Below are 17870 nucleotides of genomic sequence, written 5' to 3'. Positions count from 1 at the left end.
TTTATTCATCCAAAAGGAATGCAATATAGGGGCAGTATACGATTTCGTAGCCGGTATAGCTGTGGAAGGAAGATATGTATACTTACCCACCATTGCCTTAGTTACTCACTTATCGCTTTCAACCAAAAACATGGACTCACCTGTGAAGGGCAGGATGTACACGTTTCTCCTGTAGTCTGCTTCCGCAGTCCATTGTCTGTGGTAGTCTGTAGATGGTATCCTTGTGCCGCCATATACATAGTCTACAAGCTAATTGTTACGCGGGAACTGTACTCACCACTCTTCATATCTTCATGCTCTGTTAGGGGTGTTGTTTGTTCTTGTGAATAACTCCATCATGTGCTCCTTGTGTCAAGTCCAACGAAGCAGGCATACTGGTCCAACCCATTCTCCGGTCAAATACTAACCTTAAACTAATAAAAATCTGCTAAAATCCTCAGGAGCTCTCACACTTGTGAATTTCTCCTCCAGGCAGATTTTCTAAACAGTCTACTAGGAGCGACATAGAGGGATTAGCTAGTCAACACTACTAAAAAGCACATGGCTCCTAGTGGACCTGTCTATTGTCCATGGTACTAATGTTTACCCCAGTTTCCTCTAGGATGCAAGATAAAGTACTTTATTTTGAATCCTGAGGAATACAGGTTCCGAATGAGCCACTAACAGAGTGCATCTGCATGCTATGAGCATCTAGCGTGTTCATATAGCCTCACTGCTGCATACATAATGGATTTTTGTGGTTAATACTCTCAATTTTTTTTAAAACAGTTCCAACAATCAATGCTGGTGATCATGCGAGCATTGGATTACAGTTTTTGAAGTCCTAGTTTAGCTATGCCCCCATTTTTCAGCTTCTTTATTTGATGCCTGGAACAATGACTTTAGGGTTGATGTTTTTGGTTTTGACTGTAGAAGGCTTCTGTGCCGCAATGATCTTTTAGTTCCAAATTCTTCGGTTCTTCCATCATGGACGTTCTGCAAAAGGAGATTAAAATAGTAAATTTAGAGTTAGTTTTCAATACAGCCATATTAATGTATAACCATGTCCCCTCATACCTCAACTTTTCACAACTTAGTTTTCTGCAAATACAGCATTTGACCATTTTGATGCTGTAATAGTAAACATGATTTTTTTATTAAATTGAAATAAGACTCCATGTCCTCCATATTTTTTCAGTAATTTGTATAATGTCGCTTATTGTTTAGATCACAGATTTTAGCCCTTGTAATAAAGATACAGACCCCCACCAAAAACATTACCATACTCTGCGTAAGACACTTCATCATCATTGTCAGCTTGCATCATATATGCCACAGTACGCATTGTTGGACTAATGGTAAGGGTCTGTGACTCTGGCTCTGGTATTGTCACTTAATCTCTATTCATCATGTCACCCATAGACTGAGTTAACTTTTTCATCTCTTTCTCAGTATGCTAAAATTTGATATAAATATTTGATATGATCCCTTTAATGGCATCTTTTTGATTAGTCCCTCTCGCCTGAGAATGTCTAATAGTTTTGTTACATGTACTATATTAACCCGAGGAATATAGACACTCTGCTGTGCATCAAACACATGAACATGACATTGTAATGTGAAGGGACACACGCACACACATGAAAATTGAAAAACACAATTTATCACAGAGCCAACATGGAACCACAGAACATGGATACCGCAACACCAACTTTTTAAAAATTACAAATCAGCTGGGTTGCTAAATCAAGTTAATTAAATTTTTATTTCTATTCTACAATGCTCCCCCCCCCCCCCCCTACTAAGAAGGATTGGTACCGCTGTGGAGCCAGACTTAGTTCAGGAGATGCGCTTCCCTGTGATGCCTGTTAGTGTAATCTGCCAAAATAACATTGCGCTTGCGAGATCAGTCACCTATCAGCGTGGAACAGTACCAGTAAGCCTATATGAGGTTGGCCTGTTCCACACAACCCTAAGTCCCACTAAGCATGCAGGCTTGTGTCAACCAGTCCTGCATGAAAAATGTGAAAAACAAAAGCAGATAATTAACAATCTTGCACAAGTGTGCCCGGCTCCTACGGTCAAATAAATAAAATTGCGTCTGTTAGTATGGGAATACAACAGGCATCCACCATACACTATTTACTAAAGTGCACAAGGCAAATATAGAACTGGTCCATACCCCGTAAAACTAATGTGTATCCATTATCTTCTGTGACTTAAGAAAAATCAAACTTATACGATGCAGCATACCTTGGTAGCTCTATGCCTGCATCATTATTCTGTTGTCTTCTCGGACTGGACCCTTCTCCGATTAGGTCTTGCCAGTTGTCGGTATGCTGTAAAGAAAAAAAGACACAGTCAGTTTATAAAAAAAACTACCTTTGCTTGTCACTAACTGTCCCTGACACCATTGCTGATCTCCTTTCCCTAACTTAGCACACCGCTACGGACAAATACCTAACTTGATGGGGAAAAGAAAGAGGACAAAGCTAGATGACTTTCCCTTGGCAAGTCCTCCGCCAAGCTCTATGCCAGCCTCTGTGCTTGATTAGCGGACTGGACCCTTCTCCGATTAGGTCTTGCCAGTTGTCGGTATGCTGTAAAGAAAAAAAGACAGTCAGTTTATAAAAAAAACTACCTTTGCTTGTCACTAACTGTCCCTGACACCATTGCTGATCTCCTTTCCCTAACTTAGCACACCGCTACGGACAAATACCTAACTTGTTGGGGAAAAGAAAGAGGACAAAGCTAGATGACTTACCCTTGGCAAGTCCTCCGCCAAGCTCTATGCCAGCCTCTGTGCTTGATTAGCGGACTGGACCCTTCTCCAATTAGGTCTTGCCAGTTGTCGGTATGCTGTAAAGAAAAAAAGACACAGTCAGTTTATAAAAAAAACTACCTTTGCTTGTCACTAACTGTCCCTGACACCATTGCTGATCTCCTTTCCCTAATTTAGCACACCGCTACGGACAAATACCTAACTTGATGGGGAAAAGAAAGAGGAAAAAGCTAGATGACTTACCCTTGGCAAGTCCTCCGCCAAGCTCTATGCCAGCCTCTGTGCTTGATTAGCGGACTGGACCCTTCTCCGATTAGGTCTTGCCAGTTGTCGGTATGCTGTAAAGAAAAAAAGACACAGTCAGTTTATAAAAAAAACTACCTTTGCTTGTCACTAACTGTCCCTGACACCATTGCTGATCTCCTTTCCCTAACTTAGCACACCGCTACGGACAAATACCTAACTTGTTGGGGAAAAGAAAGAGGAAAAAGCTAGATGACTTACCCTTGGCAAGTCCTCCGCCAAGCTCTATGCCAGCCTCTGTGCTTGATTAGCGGACTGGACCCTTCTCCGATTAGGTCTTGCCAGTTGTCGGTATGCTGTAAAGAAAAAAAGACAGTCAGTTTATAAAAAAAACTACCTTTGCTTGTCACTAACTGTCCCTGACACCATTGCTGATCTCCTTTCCCTAACTTAGCACACCGCTACGGACAAATACCTAACTTGATGGGGAAAAGAAAGAGGAAAAAGCTAGATGACTTACCCTTGGCAAGTCCTCCGCCAAGCTCTATGCCAGCCTCTGTGCTTGATTAGCGGACTGGACCCTTCTCCGATTAGGTCTTGCCAGTTGTCGGTATGCTGTAAAGAAAAAAAGACACAGTCAGTTTATAAAAAAAACTACCTTTGCTTGTCACTAACTGTCCCTGACACCATTGCTGATCTCCTTTCCCTAACTTAGCACACCGCTACGGACAAATATCTAGCTTGTTGGGGAAAAGAAAGAGGACAAAGCTAGATGACTTACCCTTGGCAAGTCCTCCGCCAAGCTCTATGCCAGCCTCTGTGCTTGATTAGCGGACTGGACCCTTCTCCGATTAGGTCTTGCCAGTTGTCGGTATGCTGTAAAGAAAAAAAGACACAGTCAGTTTATAAAAAAAACTACCTTTGCTTGTCACTAACTGTCCCTGACACCATTGCTGATCTCCTTTCCCTAACTTAGCACACCGCTACGGACAAATACCTAACTTGTTGGGGAAAAGAAAGAGGAAAAAGCTAGATGACTTACCCTTGGCAAGTCCTCCGCCAAGCTCTATGCCAGCCTCTGTGCTTGATTAGCGGACTGGACCCTTCTCCGATTAGGTCTTGCCAGTTGTCGGTATGCTGTAAAGAAAAAAAGACACAGTCAGTTTATAAAAAAAACTACCTTTGCTTGTCACTAACTGTCCCTGACACCATTGCTGATCTCCTTTCCCTAACTTAGCACACCGCTACGGACAAATACCTAACTTGATGGGGAAAAGAAAGAGGAAAAAGCTAGATGACTTACCCTTGGCAAGTCCTATGCCAGCCTTTGTGCTTGATTAGCGGACTGGACCCTTCTCCGATTAGGTCTTGCCAGTTGTCGGTATGCTGTAAAGAAAAAAAGACAGTCAGTTTATATTATAAAAACTACCTTTGCTTGTCACTAACTGTCCCTGACACCATTGCTGATCTCCTTTCCCTAACTTAGCACACCGCTACGGACAAATACCTAACTTGTTGGGGAAAAGAAAGAGGACAAAGCTAGATGACTTACCCTTGGCAAGTCCTCCGCCAAGCTCTATGCCAGCCTCTGTGCTTGATTAGCGGACTGGACCCTTCTCCGATTAGGTCTTGCCAGTTGTCGGTATGCTGTAAAGAAAAAAAGACACAGTCAGTTTATAAAAAAAACTACCTTTGCTTGTCACTAACTGTCCCTGACACCATTGCTGATCTCCTTTCCCTAACTTAGCACACCGCTACGGACAAATACCTAACTTGATGGGGAAAAGAAAGAGGAAAAAGCTAGATGACTTACCCTTGGCAAGTCCTCCGCCAAGCTCTATGCCAGCCTCTGTGCTTGATTAGCGGACTGGACCCTTCTCCGATTAGGTCTTGCCAGTTGTCGGTATGCTGTAAAGAAAAAAAGACACAGTCAGTTTATAAAAAAAACTACCTTTGCTTGTCACTAACTGTCCCTGACACCATTGCTGATCTCCTTTCCCTAACTTAGCACACCGCTACGGACAAATACCTAACTTGTTGGGGAAAAGAAAGAGGAAAAAGCTAGATGACTTACCCTTGGCAAGTCCTCCGTCAAGCTCTATGCCAGCCTCTGTGCTTGATTAGCGGACTGGACCCTTCTCCGATTAGGTCTTGCCAGTTGTCGGTATGCTGTAAAGAAAAAAAGACACAGTCAGTTTATAAAAAAAACTACCTTTGCTTGTCACTAACTGTCCCTGACACCATTGCTGATCTCCTTTCCCTAACTTAGCACACCGCTACGGACAAATATCTAGCTTGTTGGGGAAAAGAAAGAGGACAAAGCTAGATGACTTACCCTTGGCAAGTCCTCCGCCAAGCTCTATGCCAGCCTCTGTGCTTGATTAGCGGACTGGACCCTTCTCCGATTAGGTCTTGCCAGTTGTCGGTATGCTGTAAAGAAAAAAAGACACAGTCAGTTTATAAAAAAAACTACCTTTGCTTGTCACTAACTGTCCCTGACACCATTGCTGATCTCCTTTCCCTAACTTAGCACACCGCTACGGACAAATACCTAACTTGTTGGGGAAAAGAAAGAGGACAAAGCTAGATGACTTACCCTTGGCAAGTCCTCCGCCAAGCTCTATGCCAGCCTCTGTGCTTGATTAGCGGACTGGACCCTTCTCCGATTAGGTCTTGCCAGTTGTCGGTATGCTGTAAAGAAAAAAAGACAGTCAGTTTATAAAAAAAACTACCTTTGCTTGTCACTAACTGTCCCTGACACCATTGCTGATCTCCTTTCCCTAACTTAGCACACCGCTACGGACAAATACCTAACTTGATGGGGAAAAGAAAGAGGAAAAAGCTAGATGACTTACCCTTGGCAAGTCCTCCGCCAAGCTCTATGCCAGCCTCTGTGCTTGATTAGCGGACTGGACCCTTCTCCGATTAGGTCTTGCCAGTTGTCGGTATGCTGTAAAGAAAAAAAGACAGTCAGTTTATAAAAAAAACTACCTTTGCTTGTCACTAACTGTCCCTGACACCATTGCTGATCTCCTTTCCCTAACTTAGCACACCGCTACAGACAAATACCTAACTTGTTGGGGAAAAGAAAGAGGAAAAAGCTAGATGACTTACCCTTGGCAAGTCCTCCGCCAAGCTCTATGCCAGCCTCTGTGCTTGATTAGCGGACTGGACCCTTCTCCGATTAGGTCTTGCCAGTTGTCGGTATGCTGTAAAGAAAAAAAGACACAGTCAGTTTATAAAAAAAACTACCTTTGCTTGTCACTAACTGTCCCTGACACCATTGCTGATCTCCTTTCCCTAACTTAGCACACCGCTACGGACAAATACCTAACTTGATGGGGAAAAGAAAGAGGACAAAGCTAGATGACTTACCCTTGGCAAGTCCTCCGCCAAGCTCTATGCCAGCCTCTGTGCTTGATTAGCGGACTGGACCCTTCTCCGATTAGGTCTTGCCAGTTGTCGGTATGCTGTAAAGAAAAAAAGACAGTCAGTTTATAAAAAAAACTACCTTTGCTTGTCACTAACTGTCCCTGACACCATTGCTGATCTCCTTTCCCTAACTTAGCACACCGCTACGGACAAATACCTAACTTGTTGGGGAAAAGAAAGAGGACAAAGCTAGATGACTTACCCTTGGCAAGTCCTCCGCCAAGCTCTATGCCAGCCTCTGTGCTTGATTAGCGGACTGGACCCTTCTCCGATTAGGTCTTGCCAGTTGTCGGTATGCTGTAAAGAAAAAAAGACAGTCAGTTTATAAAAAAAAACTACCTTTGCTTGTCACTAACTGTCCCTGACACCATTGCTGATCTCCTTTCCCTAACTTAGCACACCGCTACGGACAAATACCTAACTTGATGGGGAAAAGAAAGAGGAAAAAGCTAGATGACTTACCCTTGGCAAGTCCTCCGCCAAGCTCTATGCCAGCCTCTGTGCTTGATTAGCGGACTGGACCCTTCTCCGATTAGGTCTTGCCAGTTGTCGGTATGCTGTAAAGAAAAAAAGACACAGTCAGTTTATAAAAAAAACTACCTTTGCTTGTCACTAACTGTCCCTGACACCATTGCTGATCTCCTTTCCCTAACTTAGCACACCGCTACGGACAAATACCTAACTTGATGGGGAAAAGAAAGAGGACAAAGCTAGATGACTTACCCTTGGCAAGTCCTCCGCCAAGCTCTATGCCAGCCTCTGTGCTTGATTAGCGGACTGGACCCTTCTCCGATTAGGTCTTGCCAGTTGTCGGTATGCTGTAAAGAAAAAAAGACACAGTCAGTTTATAAAAAAAACTACCTTTGCTTGTCACTAACTGTCCCTGACACCATTGCTGATCTCCTTTCCCTAACTTAGCACACCGCTACGGACAAATACCTAACTTGTTGGGGAAAAGAAAGAGGACAAAGCTAGATGACTTACCCTTGGCAAGTCCTCCGCCAAGCTCTATGCCAGCCTCTGTGCTTGATTAGCGGACTGGACCCTTCTCCGATTAGGTCTTGCCAGTTGTCGGTATGCTGTAAAGAAAAAAAGACAGTCAGTTTATAAAAAAAACTACCTTTGCTTGTCACTAACTGTCCCTGACACCATTGCTGATCTCCTTTCCCTAACTTAGCACACCGCTACGGACAAATACCTAACTTGATGGGGAAAAGAAAGAGGAAAAAGCTAGATGACTTACCCTTGGCAAGTCCTCCGCCAAGCTCTATGCCAGCCTCTGTGCTTGATTAGCGGACTGGACCCTTCTCCGATTAGGTCTTGCCAGTTGTCGGTATGCTGTAAAGAAAAAAAGACAGTCAGTTTATAAAAAAAACTACCTTTGCTTGTCACTAACTGTCCCTGACACCATTGCTGATCTCCTTTCCCTAACTTAGCACACCGCTACAGACAAATACCTAACTTGTTGGGGAAAAGAAAGAGGACAAAGCTAGATGACTTACCCTTGGCAAGTCCTCCGCCAAGCTCTATGCCAGCCTCTGTGCTTGATTAGCGGACTGGACCCTTCTCCGATTAGGTCTTGCCAGTTGTCGGTATGCTGTAAAGAAAAAAAGACACAGTCAGTTTATAAAAAAAACTACTTTTGCTTGTCACTAACTGTCCCTGACACCATTGCTGATCTCCTTTCCCTAACTTAGCACACCGCTACGGACAAATACCTAACTTGATGGGGAAAAGAAAGAGGAAAAAGCTAGATGACTTACCCTTGGCAAGTCCTCCGCCAAGCTCTATGCCAGCCTCTGTGCTTGATTAGCGGACTGGACCCTTCTCCGATTAGGTCTTGCCAGTTGTCGGTATGCTGTAAAGAAAAAAAGACAGTCAGTTTATAAAAAAAACTACCTTTGCTTGTCACTAACTGTCCCTGACACCATTGCTGATCTCCTTTCCCTAACTTAGCACACCGCTACGGACAAATACCTAACTTGATGGGGAAAAGAAAGAGGAAAAAGCTAGATGACTTACCCTTGGCAAGTCCTATGCCAGCCTCTGTGCTTGATTAGCGGACTGGACCCTTCTCCGATTAGGTCTTGCCAGTTGTCGGTATGCTGTAAAGAAAAAAAGACAGTCAGTTTATAAAAAAAACTACCTTTGCTTGTCACTAACTGTCCCTGACACCATTGCTGATCTCCTTTCCCTAACTTAGCACACCGCTACGGACAAATACCTAACTTGTTGGGGAAAAGAAAGAGGACAAAGCTAGATGACTTACCCTTGGCAAGTCCTCCGCCAAGCTCTATGCCAGCCTCTGTGCTTGATTAGCGGACTGGACCCTTCTCCGATTAGGTCTTGCCAGTTGTCGGTATGCTGTAAAGAAAAAAAGACACAGTCAGTTTATAAAAAAAACTACCTTTGCTTGTCACTAACTGTCCCTGACACCATTGCTGATCTCCTTTCCCTAACTTAGCACACCGCTATGGACAAATATCTAACTTGTTGGGGAAAAGAAAGAGGAAAAAGCTAGATGACTTACCCTTGGCAAGTCCTCCGCCAAGCTCTATGCCAGCCTCTGTGCTTGATTAGCGGACTGGACCCTTCTCCGATTAGGTCTTGCCAGTTGTCGGTATGCTGTAAAGAAAAAAAGACACAGTCAGTTTATAAAAAAAAATACCTTTGCTTGTCACTAACTGTCCCTGACACCATTGCTGATCTCCTTTCCCTAACTTAGCACACCGCTACGGACAAATACCTAACTTGTTGGGGAAAAGAAAGAGGAAAAAGCTAGATGACTTACCCTTGGCAAGTCCTCCGCCAAGCTCTATGCCAGCCTCTCTGCTTGATTAGCGGACTGGTCCCTGTGTCCGGCTAGTTTGCTGTTGTGGACGGCTCCTCCTGGGCTCCTGACGGCTCCTCCGGGGCTGTGGCATGCTCCTCCGGTGCTGTGGCATGCTCCTCCGGTGCTGTGGCATGCTCATCCTGGGCTCGGGCATGCTCCTCCTGGGCTCGGGCATGTTCCTCCTGGGCTCGGGCATGTTCCTCCTGGGCTCGGGCATGCTCCTCCTGTGCTCTGTTCCACATAACCGTCTGTGCTTGTTCCAACATCTCCTGCTGTGCTCTGTTCCACATCTCTTGCTGTATTATGGACTGCTCCAATTCTTCTGACCTTTGACGCTGCAGTCTCAAAACTGACAATGCTCTTTGGTAAGCCAGATCTCCTCTCTCTTCTTGAGCATACATTTCTTGATCAATTGATGTTCTGTTTGATGGTGTTGTGTCTTCCGAACTTCGTTCTGCCTGCTGTGGTTGTGCGCTGTGCAATCTTCTTCCTTCGTCTGTCATCAGCTGCAGGCTTGTTGAAATCATGCTTGTGTTTAGGTTGCACTGTTGTTGCCACAGTAGCATGCTTTGAAGGCCTGTTCCAATCTGTTGGCATTGCAATGAAATATGTTCCAGAGAATCATTGTGTTGTCGACAGAGTTGTTCCTGATGCGATTCTCCATCCCGCTGTTCATTTTGTTGGGTGCTGATCTGTTCAATCTTCTGCTGCATGCTCTTGCAATGTCCAACCACCGACATATGTGCTGACACAAGTTGATCGTAGTATCGGGCCAGCGATATCATTGCGTCATTTTGTTGAACAACAGCTGTCTTGATATGGTCGATGTTCTGTTCCATGTTTGTTAGGGTCTCCTGCCCTGTGCTGCCACGTCGTCATGGCAACCGGGAGACAAGTGCTAGTGGAGTAACCTGAGCGCAGCTGATACTCCGGTTCGGGTCTTTTGCTGTGCAGTGGTTATAGGCTCTGTGCACGGCAGGGGATCCGGTGCTGGTTTTTGTGCTCACAGTCTGTGAGGTCTGAGTGGGGCGTGGACAGCACCTGCTTTATAAGGCCTCTTTTCAGGGTAAGCAGATGCTGCTGAATCTTTGTTGGTTAGTCAGTTCATGAAAGTTAGCCAGTACTGTGTAGCTTTGTATTTGTTTGTTGCTTACTGCAAATAGGCCTGGGGATTTGGTATTACACTCTGCCAATCCAGACCTAGCAGTAAGACTGGAGTCAGTCGTTTAGCTTGCTGGGGTTCTGTTACTACTCTGTGAACTTAGCAAGTTTGCGGCTGTATTCTAAGACTTGCCTGTCTAATCCTGTCTCACTGTGCTAGGTGTCAGGGGTCAGTTTAGTGGCAGTAAGCTAAAACCTGTGCACTGCAAGTGAGAATCAGGATTGTGGAGTCTCTCCTTGTGTCTATCATTCCATCTCTGACCAAGGAGTTTACTGCCACACCCGTTGGTAACCCTTTAGGGTTTTGCTGTTGCCCTTAGCAACAGCATTTCGGGTTCTCTACGTATTAAAACACAACATCTTGCTATTTCCATCTGAGCAGTTCTAATACAAGGGAGATACCCAGTTCCTTAGCCTCTGGGCTTCTCTGTTCACTTTGTGTGTATTTTGTTACCCTATCACCTTCTGTGTACGTTATGTCATATTCCCCAGTTTGTCTGTGAGTCCATTTGTTTTGCATAACAGTTCAAACACCAGTACATTCCTGCAGACACTGGAGTGCATAACAGTTCTGACACCAGTACTTTCCTGCAGGCACTGGTGTGCATAACATATTCAGCAGCCTAATACTCCTGTTGAAATTTTGTGGGAATATGGAGCATACCCCTCAAAATACGTTGCAACAGGTGGTCGATCAGGTGCAGGTCCTGACTCGACAATTTAATGATTTGTCCATTAAAATGCACACCTCCCAGGCTGCTGGCGGAGCTCCCGCAGCAGCAGCACCTGCAGGGGTTAAGGAGCCGAAAGTAAATCTCCCGGATCGTTTTTCTGGAGATCGCTCGCAGTTCTTTTGTTTCAAGGAGAGCTGCAAGCTATACTTCCGGCTTAGGCCTCAGTCTTCTGGGTCGGAGATTCAGCGGGTGGGCATAGTGATTTCCTTGCTACAAGGAGACCCACAGGTCTGGGCATATGGGTTGCAGCCTGACTGTCCGTCGCTTAAAAGTGTTGATGCTTTTTTTACGGCACTGGGCATGTTGTATGATGACCCTGACAAGACGGCCTCAGCCGAGGCTCAGATTTCGATCCTTAAGCAAGGGCGAAGGCCAGTTGAGGTTTACTGTACGGAGTTTCGGAGGTTGGCCCATGATACCCAGTGGAATGACCCAGCCCTGAGACACCAATACCGAAGAGGTCTTTCTAACCAGATAAAGGACCAACTGGTACAATATCCCTTGCCTGATAGCTTGGATCAGCTCATGCAGTTATCCATCCGGGTGGATAGACGGCTGAGAGAGCGTAGGCTTGAAAGGGAGACTGAGATTTCCTTCCTTCCCAAGGGAACCTCAGACTCTGAGGAATTTTCTGAGGAGCCTATGCAGATTGGGGCTACCCGCCTCTCCTCGCGTGAGAAGACGCGGAGGAGACAGCAGGGCTTGTGTTTGTACTGTGGGAATAAAGGTCATGTGGTAGTATCATGCCCAGAAAAGCCGGAAAACTTCAGGGCCTGAGGGTGATGGGAAATATCCTGTCAGGCCAGAAGTCAGAATTTCCCAAGAAGACTTTTATCATTCCGGTGACCTTGAAGATCCTCGGTCAAACTGTCAAGACTGAGGCCTTTGTGGACAGTGGGGCCGACGGGGTTTTTATGGACCGCCAATTCGCCCTGAAACACTCTGTTCCCTTAGTACCCTTGGCATCGGAAATTGAGATTTGTGGGTTAAACGGGGAACCATTATCCCAAGGTAAAATTACCTCTTGCACTAGCCAGATTTCTTTGTTTATTGGAGCCACACACTCTGAAAAATTGTCCTTTTATGTGACTGTCTGTACTTTTGCCCCATTGGTGTTGGGGTTACCCTGGTTAAGGGCCCACAATCCTCAATTTGACTGGGTCTCTGGGGAGATTCTTAGTTGGGGTACTGATTGTTTCAGGAGTTGCTTGAGCCTTCCAGTCAGGCTCTCGCAGCTAAGTTTGCCAGGATTGCCAGGGTGTTATGCAGATTTTGCGGACGTGTTCTCCAAAAAAGTTGCAGAGGTACTACCTCCCCATCGCCCCTATGACTGTGCCATTGATTTGTTGCCAAATGCTAAGCTTCCCAAGAGCAGGTTGTACTCCCTGTCACGTCCTGAGACTCAGGCTATGGCAGAGTACATTCAGGAGAACTTGGCTAAGGGATTTATCAGACCTTCACAGTCTCCAGTTGGGTCGGGGTTCTTCTTCGTGGGTAAAAAGGATGGTTCGTTGCGACCCTGCATCGACTTCAGGGAATTGAACCGTATCACGATTAAAAACTCATACCCACTGCCTCTCATTTCGGTCTTGTTTGACCAGCTTCGTACTGCCACCATTTTTTCTAAGATTGACCTACGCGGTGCGTACAATCTAATCCGAATAAGAGAGGGGGATGAATGGAAGACTGCCTTTAATACCCACTCAGGGCATTATGAATATTTGGTGATGCCTTTTGGGCTCTGTAATGCCCCGGCAGTCTTCCAGGATTTCATGAATGATGTGCTCAGGGAATATTTGGATAGATTCTTAGTTGTATACTTAGATGACATCCTAATCTTCTCCCATTCCCTGGAGGAACATCGGAAGCATGTACGCTTAGTCCTCCAGAAACTCAGAGACCACCGGCTTGGGGCGAAGCTGGAGAAGTGCGAATTTGAAGTTCAGCAAATCGCATTTCTAGGATATATTATCTCCCCAGAAGGTTTCCAAATGGAGGGTTCCAAGGTACAGGCAGTCCTGGATTGGGTGCAGCCCACTAGTTTGAAGGCGCTTCAGCGTTTCCTGGGCTTTGCGAATTTTTATAGACGATTTATCGCTGGATTTTCGTCTATAGTGGCGCCCTTGGTGGCACTCACTAAGAAAGGGGCGGATGTTGCTCACTGGTCTTGTGAGGCTAAAGCGGCTTTTGCCCGTCTCAAAAGGGCATTTGTTTCGGCCAAGGTGCTGCGACACCCAGATCCAGAGCGTCCTTTTGTGGTGGAGGTGGATGCCTCTGAGATGGGTATTGGGGCAGTGCTTTCTCAGATGGGAGTGTCTGATAATCGCCTTCATCCCTGTGCTTACTTTTCCCGTAAATTTTCGCCTGCCGAGATGAATTATGACGTGGGTAACCGGGAATTGTTGGCTATTAAGGATGCACTCGAGGAGTGGAGACACTGGCTTGAGGGGGCTAAGTTTGTGGTCTCAATTCTCACTGACCATAAGAATCTGGCATATTTAGAGTCAGCGAAGCGTCTCAATGCCAGGCAGGCACGATGGGCTTTGTTTTTTGCTCGCTTTAATTTTTTGATAACATATCGCCCTGGGTCAAAAAACATCAAGGCTGATGCGCTCTCGCGGAGTTTTGCTCCAATCCAGGAGACCACCGAGGAGCCGTTGCCCATTGTTTCCCCATCATGTATTAAAGTGGGCATTACCGAGGACCTCTTATCATTAGTCCTTAGAGCACAGGAGCAGGCTCCTCCAGACCTTCCGGTAGGTCTTTTGTTTGTGCCTCCTAGGTTAAGACAGCGAGTGTTCCTGGAATTCCATGCCAAGAAGTCGGCAGGTCACCCGGGTATTGCCAGAACTCGGGAGTTGCTATCTAGGGCGGTGTGGTGGCCCTCGGTGGCTAAGGATGTGGATCAGTGGGTTCGGGCATGTGACATCTGTGCCCGAAATAAGACTCCTAGAGGGGTTCCTGTTGGCCCATTACATCCACTCTCTATCCCATCTAAGCCATGGACCCACATTTCAATGGATTTTGTGGTGGACTTGCCCAAATCCTCGGGGATGACAGCCATCTGGGTTGTCGTTGACAGGTTTTCGAAGATGGCGCACTTCGTTCCACTGGTTGGGCTGCCATCAGCCAGACGCCTGTCTGAATTATTTATGCTGCATGTTGTGCGTCTCCACGGGTTGCCACTTGATGTGGTCTCTGACCGCGGATCCCAGTTTGTGGCCAAATTCTGGAGGGCATTTTGTTCCGATCTCCAGATTTCTGTCAGCTTGTCGTCAGGCTACCATCCGCAGTCTAATGGGCAGACTGAAAGGGTGAACCAGTCCTTGGAGCAGTTCCTCAGGTGTTATGTCTCCAAGTGTCAGACTGACTGGGTTGCTCATCTGTCCATGGCGGAGTTTGCCTATAACAACGCGGCTCACTCTGCTACAGGGATCTCTCCCTTCCTTTGTGTGTATGGGCATCATCCTAAGGCCAATTCTTTTGACCCCCTGGACTCCACGCCTGGTGGTTCCTCTGTGGTTTCGGTCCTTAGAGGTATTTGGCGGAAAGTGAAGAAAGCCCTTGTGTCTGTGTCATTAGTGACCAAAAGGGTTTTTGATAAGCGGAAAAGACCCTGCAGCTTCAAATTAGGAGACTTCGTCTGGTTGTCAACCAAGAATTTGAAGTTGAGACAGCCATCTCATAAGTTAGGCCCCTGGTTCATCGGCCCTTATAAGATCACCAGGGTTATCAATCCGGTGGCATTTCAGTTAGATCTGCCCCGTTCTTTGGGTATCAATAAAACATTTCATTGTTCCCTTTTAAAACGGGCGATTAGTAATCCTTCTTCCAGTGGAAGACCTTCCCCTCTTCTGATACGTGGCCAGAGGGAGTTTGTTGTTGAAAGGATTCTTGACTCCAAGGTGGTTCGGGGTCGGCTGTCATTTTTGGTGCACTGGAAGGGGTATGGCCCGGAGGAGCGGTCGTGGGTGCGCAGTTGTGATCTTCATGCCCCCAGACTGATACGCTCTTTCTTCTCGCAGTTCCCCGATAAACCCGGTGGTAGGGGTTCTTTGACCCCTCGTCAGAGGGGGGGTACTGTTAGGGTCTCCTGCCCTGTGCTGCCACGTCGTCATGGCAACCGGGAGACAAGTGCTAGTGGAGTAACCTGAGCGCAGCTGATACTCCGGTTCGGGTCTTTTGCTGTGCAGTGGTTATAGGCTCTGTGCACGGCAGGGGATCCGGTGCTGGTTTTTGTGCTCACAGTCTGTGAGGTCTGAGTGGGGCGTGGACAGCACCTGCTTTATAAGGCCTCTTTTCAGGGTAAGCAGATGCTGCTGAATCTTTGTTGGTTAGTCAGTTCATGAAAGTTAGCCAGTACTGTGTAGCTTTGTATTTGTTTGTTGCTTACTGCAAATAGGCCTGGGGATTTGGTATTACACTCTGCCAATCCAGACCTAGCAGTAAGACTGGAGTCAGTCGTTTAGCTTGCTGTGGTTCTGTTACTACTCTGTGAACTTAGCAAGTTTGCGGCTGTATTCTAAGACTTGCCTGTCTAATCCTGTCTCACTGTGCTAGGTGTCAGGGGTCAGTTTAGTGGCAGTAAGCTAAAACCTGTGCACTGCAAGTGAGAATCAGGATTGTGGAGTCTCTCCTTGTGTCTATCATTCCATCTCTGACCAAGGAGTTTACTGCCACACCCGTTGGTAACCCTTTAGGGTTTTGCTGTTGCCCTTAGCAACAGCATTTCGGGTTCTCTACGTATTAAAACACAACATCTTGCTATTTCCATCTGAGCAGTTCTAATACAAGGGAGATACCCAGTTCCTTAGCCTCTGGGCTTCTCTGTTCACTTTGTGTGTATTTTGTTACCCTATCACCTTCTGTGTACGTTATGTCATATTCCCCAGTTTGTCTGTGAGTCCATTTGTTTTGCATAACAGTTCAAACACCAGTACATTCCTGCAGACACTGGAGTGCATAACAGTTCTGACACCAGTACTTTCCTGCAGGCACTGGTGTGCATAACAATGTTGTCCAAACGATTATTAATCCTTTGGCTTTCTTCAGCTCTACATTGGTCCATGTTCTTTAAAGCTTCCAGTATTAGATTGAGTGATGACTCTGTAATACAAGTAAATAATTTAGTTTAACAAATTACAGTTGAACACAATTAAACACTCCTAAATTGTAAATAAATATAAAATTGCTACCTCCTGGCGTAGTTTCCGGTGTTTTTGATTCAAGGACTTCTGGTACACTGCCTGAAGTTTCCATGTCCGGAATTTGCTCTGTTCTTTCAACAAGATTATGGTCTCCAATTGCAGGGTAGCTCTGTGAAAAGGACTCTTCTGGCAGTGTCTGTGGGTGCCCCTGTGATGAATTTTCTTCTGGAAGTGGCTGTTGGGATGATGTTTCTTCCTGCACCGTGGGTGGGTGCATCTGGGCTGATTCTGCTTGAAGTGTCGCTGCTTGCAGTGTTGAATCAATCGGCAATATTGTATGCTGTATCTGGGTTTCTAAAATGTCAATATAGATATATACAATAATTATAACCCAAAAATATGCAGTGCCAGAAATACAGACAGCTAAAGATACGCAAACAGTGCAAGCTAGAGGTATATACCCATTGATAGATATACATGTACCAAAATTTATAATTTCATGTACAAAAACTATGCCTTACCGGTATCCTCAGCACCTCCTCCAGTTGTCGGATATCCAAAAGAAACTCTTCTCTTTGCCTTAACTGTGGAATCTGTAATATTTATATAAAGAACATACTGTAGTTATTAGTTTTGTTTCCATACAAAATATTTTTTGAATATATATATATATATATATATGAAAATACGATATGTCCCTAACCTTTCTGCGATTTTGTTTTCTTCTTTGGCGTTGTTTCCGTTTGTGGCGTGCTATGTTTTGTTGGCGTAGAATATTTTGTGGCTCCTTTTGAAAGAAATACGAAATTTAAATTTTTGTTGAAATAATTAGTTTTTTAAAAAGAATATTAAAAAATTACTTTTATAGAATTTTTAAAAATAATACCTTCTGCACTGGTTCCTGCCATTTCTTCCTGCACAAGTACGAAGTAGTTCTCCATCTTCTTTTCCCAATCCTTGTGTAATTTTTGCCCTTTTTGGATCTTGAGATTGACGGATCTTCTACAGTCGCGTAACCTTTTCTTGCAACTTTCGTTGCTTCGCTTGAACCCACCTCCCAAAGAAACTGATTCAGAGATTTCATTCCACGTCGTTCCCTTGAATCGGTGATGAACATTTCTTGCCGGCGATCCGAAAAGTTGAAAGGAGTGATGAACAACTTGATTGATTAGGGTGTCCGTTTCTTCATCTGTGAAGTTGGGTGCCCTGCTGCTGGATTCTTCTCCCGAGTCCGCTTCTTCATGCGAAACTCTGCCATGGTCGGTTGGTGATGTTTGTTGCTGTCTTTCCGAGGATTCTTCTTCCTGTGCGGATAGAGAAAGCCTCCTTGCTTCTTCCTCGGACATCTCTGAAAAAAAAACTTAAAAAAAAAAATCATACTAATATTAATAATAATAATAATAATAATAATTAGTATACTAGCAGTGCAACATACCCAAATTTTGCCAACCAGCTGTTACAAATATACACAAGTAATGAACCCCAGCAGTGCCAAATACAGAAATTATGCCACCCAGCAGTGCCAGATACTCAAATTAGGCCACCCAGCAGTGCCAAAT

General features: G+C 45.3%; 1 protein-coding gene across 1 annotated transcript; it reads right to left on the bottom strand.

Moving 5' to 3' along the window:
• Positions 1-881: 881 nt before the first annotated feature.
• On the bottom strand, positions 882-17667 carry LOC135011461 (uncharacterized). The gene is made up of 9 exons (XM_063952463.1): positions 17198-17667; positions 17015-17098; positions 16833-16904; positions 16360-16665; positions 16149-16270; positions 9308-9856; positions 2233-2318; positions 1057-1110; positions 882-975 (listed from the first exon to the last, which is right to left on the bottom strand). Exons 1-9 carry the CDS (start codon positions 17655-17657, stop codon positions 882-884), a joined length of 1827 nt encoding a protein of 608 aa, XP_063808533.1. The 5' UTR covers positions 17658-17667.
• Between the last annotated feature and the right edge of the window lie 203 nt (positions 17668-17870).

This window comes from Pseudophryne corroboree, unplaced genomic scaffold (assembly GCF_028390025.1).
Source record: "Pseudophryne corroboree isolate aPseCor3 unplaced genomic scaffold, aPseCor3.hap2 scaffold_2452, whole genome shotgun sequence".
Taxonomy (NCBI): domain Eukaryota; kingdom Metazoa; phylum Chordata; class Amphibia; order Anura; family Myobatrachidae; genus Pseudophryne; species Pseudophryne corroboree.
The sequence above is the reverse complement of the archived record's forward strand: the minus strand, read 5'-3'. Positions and strand labels throughout refer to the sequence as shown.